This window comes from Naegleria gruberi, assembly GCF_000004985.1.
Source record: "Naegleria gruberi genomic scaffold NAEGRscaffold_165, whole genome shotgun sequence".
NCBI lineage: Eukaryota > Heterolobosea > Eutetramitea > Acrasida > Naegleriidae > Naegleria > Naegleria gruberi.
The window spans coordinates 1-1,627 of record NW_003163171.1 but is presented as its reverse complement, the minus strand read 5'-3'; the positions used below and the strand labels follow the sequence as shown (position 1 = coordinate 1,627).

The 1,627-nt window shown below is 34.5% G+C and overlaps 2 protein-coding genes across 2 annotated transcripts; one reads left to right on the top strand and one right to left on the bottom strand.

Moving 5' to 3' along the window:
• Positions 1 to 324: 324 nt before the first annotated feature.
• On the top strand, positions 325 to 867 carry NAEGRDRAFT_54702 (uncharacterized protein; the record flags this gene model as incomplete). Its single annotated transcript, XM_002668564.1, has 1 exon — positions 325 to 867. The coding sequence occupies one exon, from the start codon at positions 325 to 327 to the stop codon at positions 865 to 867; it is 543 nt and encodes a 180-aa protein (XP_002668610.1).
• A 326-nt stretch (positions 868 to 1,193) lies between these two features.
• Positions 1,194 to 1,574, bottom strand: NAEGRDRAFT_76471 (uncharacterized protein; the record flags this gene model as incomplete). Its single annotated transcript, XM_002668562.1, has 1 exon — positions 1,194 to 1,574. One exon carries the CDS (start codon positions 1,572 to 1,574, stop codon positions 1,194 to 1,196), a length of 381 nt encoding a protein of 126 aa, XP_002668608.1.
• Positions 1,575 to 1,627: the final 53 nt, after the last annotated feature.

The window sequence follows — 1,627 nt, the reverse complement described above, 5'->3', positions numbered from 1 at the left end:
CGCGATAAAAAAACCAAAAAGGTCTCTGTACAATCAAATATAAAAAGTGACCCTTAATTGACCTTATTTGGAGAATGAAAAACACAAGTGTTCGAAAACCAAACCGTAACATCATAAAAAAAACTGCTCAACAAGGACATTCACATAGTCACTTCTCACCAGAAAGAACCACTCGTCGTCATCATTTGATAAAAATTCTTCTTTTAAAAACAACAACAAACTACTACACCGCAAGTTTATTAAGGTGTAAGACCACTTATTCTTGTTGAAACTTAATAGTAATACTATCAATTATTTGACTCTCTTTTTCAAAATAGATCAAAGATGGGGAGTAATACAGCTCTCACTCATGCCAAAGCATCGGTTAAACAATCACTCACTGAGGAACAATTAGAAAAACTTCATAACATGATGAAACAAAGCCTCATTGAAGGTAAAAAACAAAAGAAGGTTAAAAAGACTTCCAAACTCACTAGTAAGGATTTTATAAATTCACCTCGTGATCCACTCAATGATAGTCTCAAACAAGACTCGAAGCAATTTTCAAACTATCATCCCCATCAAAATATTCTCTACTCTCAATTGTATAATGATGGTGATCCATTTGCTGATAACAAGATTTGCTTTCCAATGCTATTGAAGAATAATCATGATGCTGCAAGACAAAAGTCAATATCACCTCTTCCCTACATTCCTGGTTATTTAGCATCCGATTACATGCCCTCTCCAAAGGCTTTACCTCAATTAAAGTCGTGTGGACGTTTGGTTGGTGTTCATTCTTCACGCACTGAAATTAGTACAGTGCAGAGAAGTAAGACATGTCCACCAACTGCAGCTGCTGTGAATAACAAGTCCTATATTGAATGACTAGTTGTGTGAGGTGAAATTGGTGTGATATCATAACTAATTTAATTCTCTCTCTCAAAGGACCTTAATGGAATGGTGAGTATTCTCATGGATATCACCACCTACAGAATACAGTGTAAATAGAGTACTCAAGATTTTGATGATTCTATGAAAGAAAGAATGATCAAACTTGATTCATGAAAAGAATGATACAATTATCATTCCTTAATAATAAAAATTTAAATTGTCAAATCATTCGACATTCTTTCAAAAGTGGAATTAATTCAGAAAATACACATTAAGGATAATAATTGTATTTTTTAAAAAACCCAATAAAGAAGTTGAAATTAAACAAGTAAATTCAAAACCAAAACCACCAACACAACCACTAATTGGCTCAAAACTACCATATTAGAATTGTTATTGGCTTTTGATTTGGCAGGTGAAATACTGCTACTGCTAACCACTGGAGTTGGACTTGATGGATATTCATATTCCAAACTTGTGCTATTAAATTTGGCCCCACCTGGCATGATAACCATCGGTGGTCGACTCATGACCATTGATGAAATATCAAGACCTGGCAATGATGGTGCACTCAAGAATACTTGAGCACTCTTAGAGCTGAGCTTCAAGCACGAGTAGGCAGTTTCATATTGAGTTTTACATTTTAAAAAGGCAGATGATTTCAGGTCCACAATTTGATACTTTCCATTTCCTGGAAGCATGTGTGCAGCATTCGAATAACCATTATTCCACAAACAAATTGATACATCCTGAA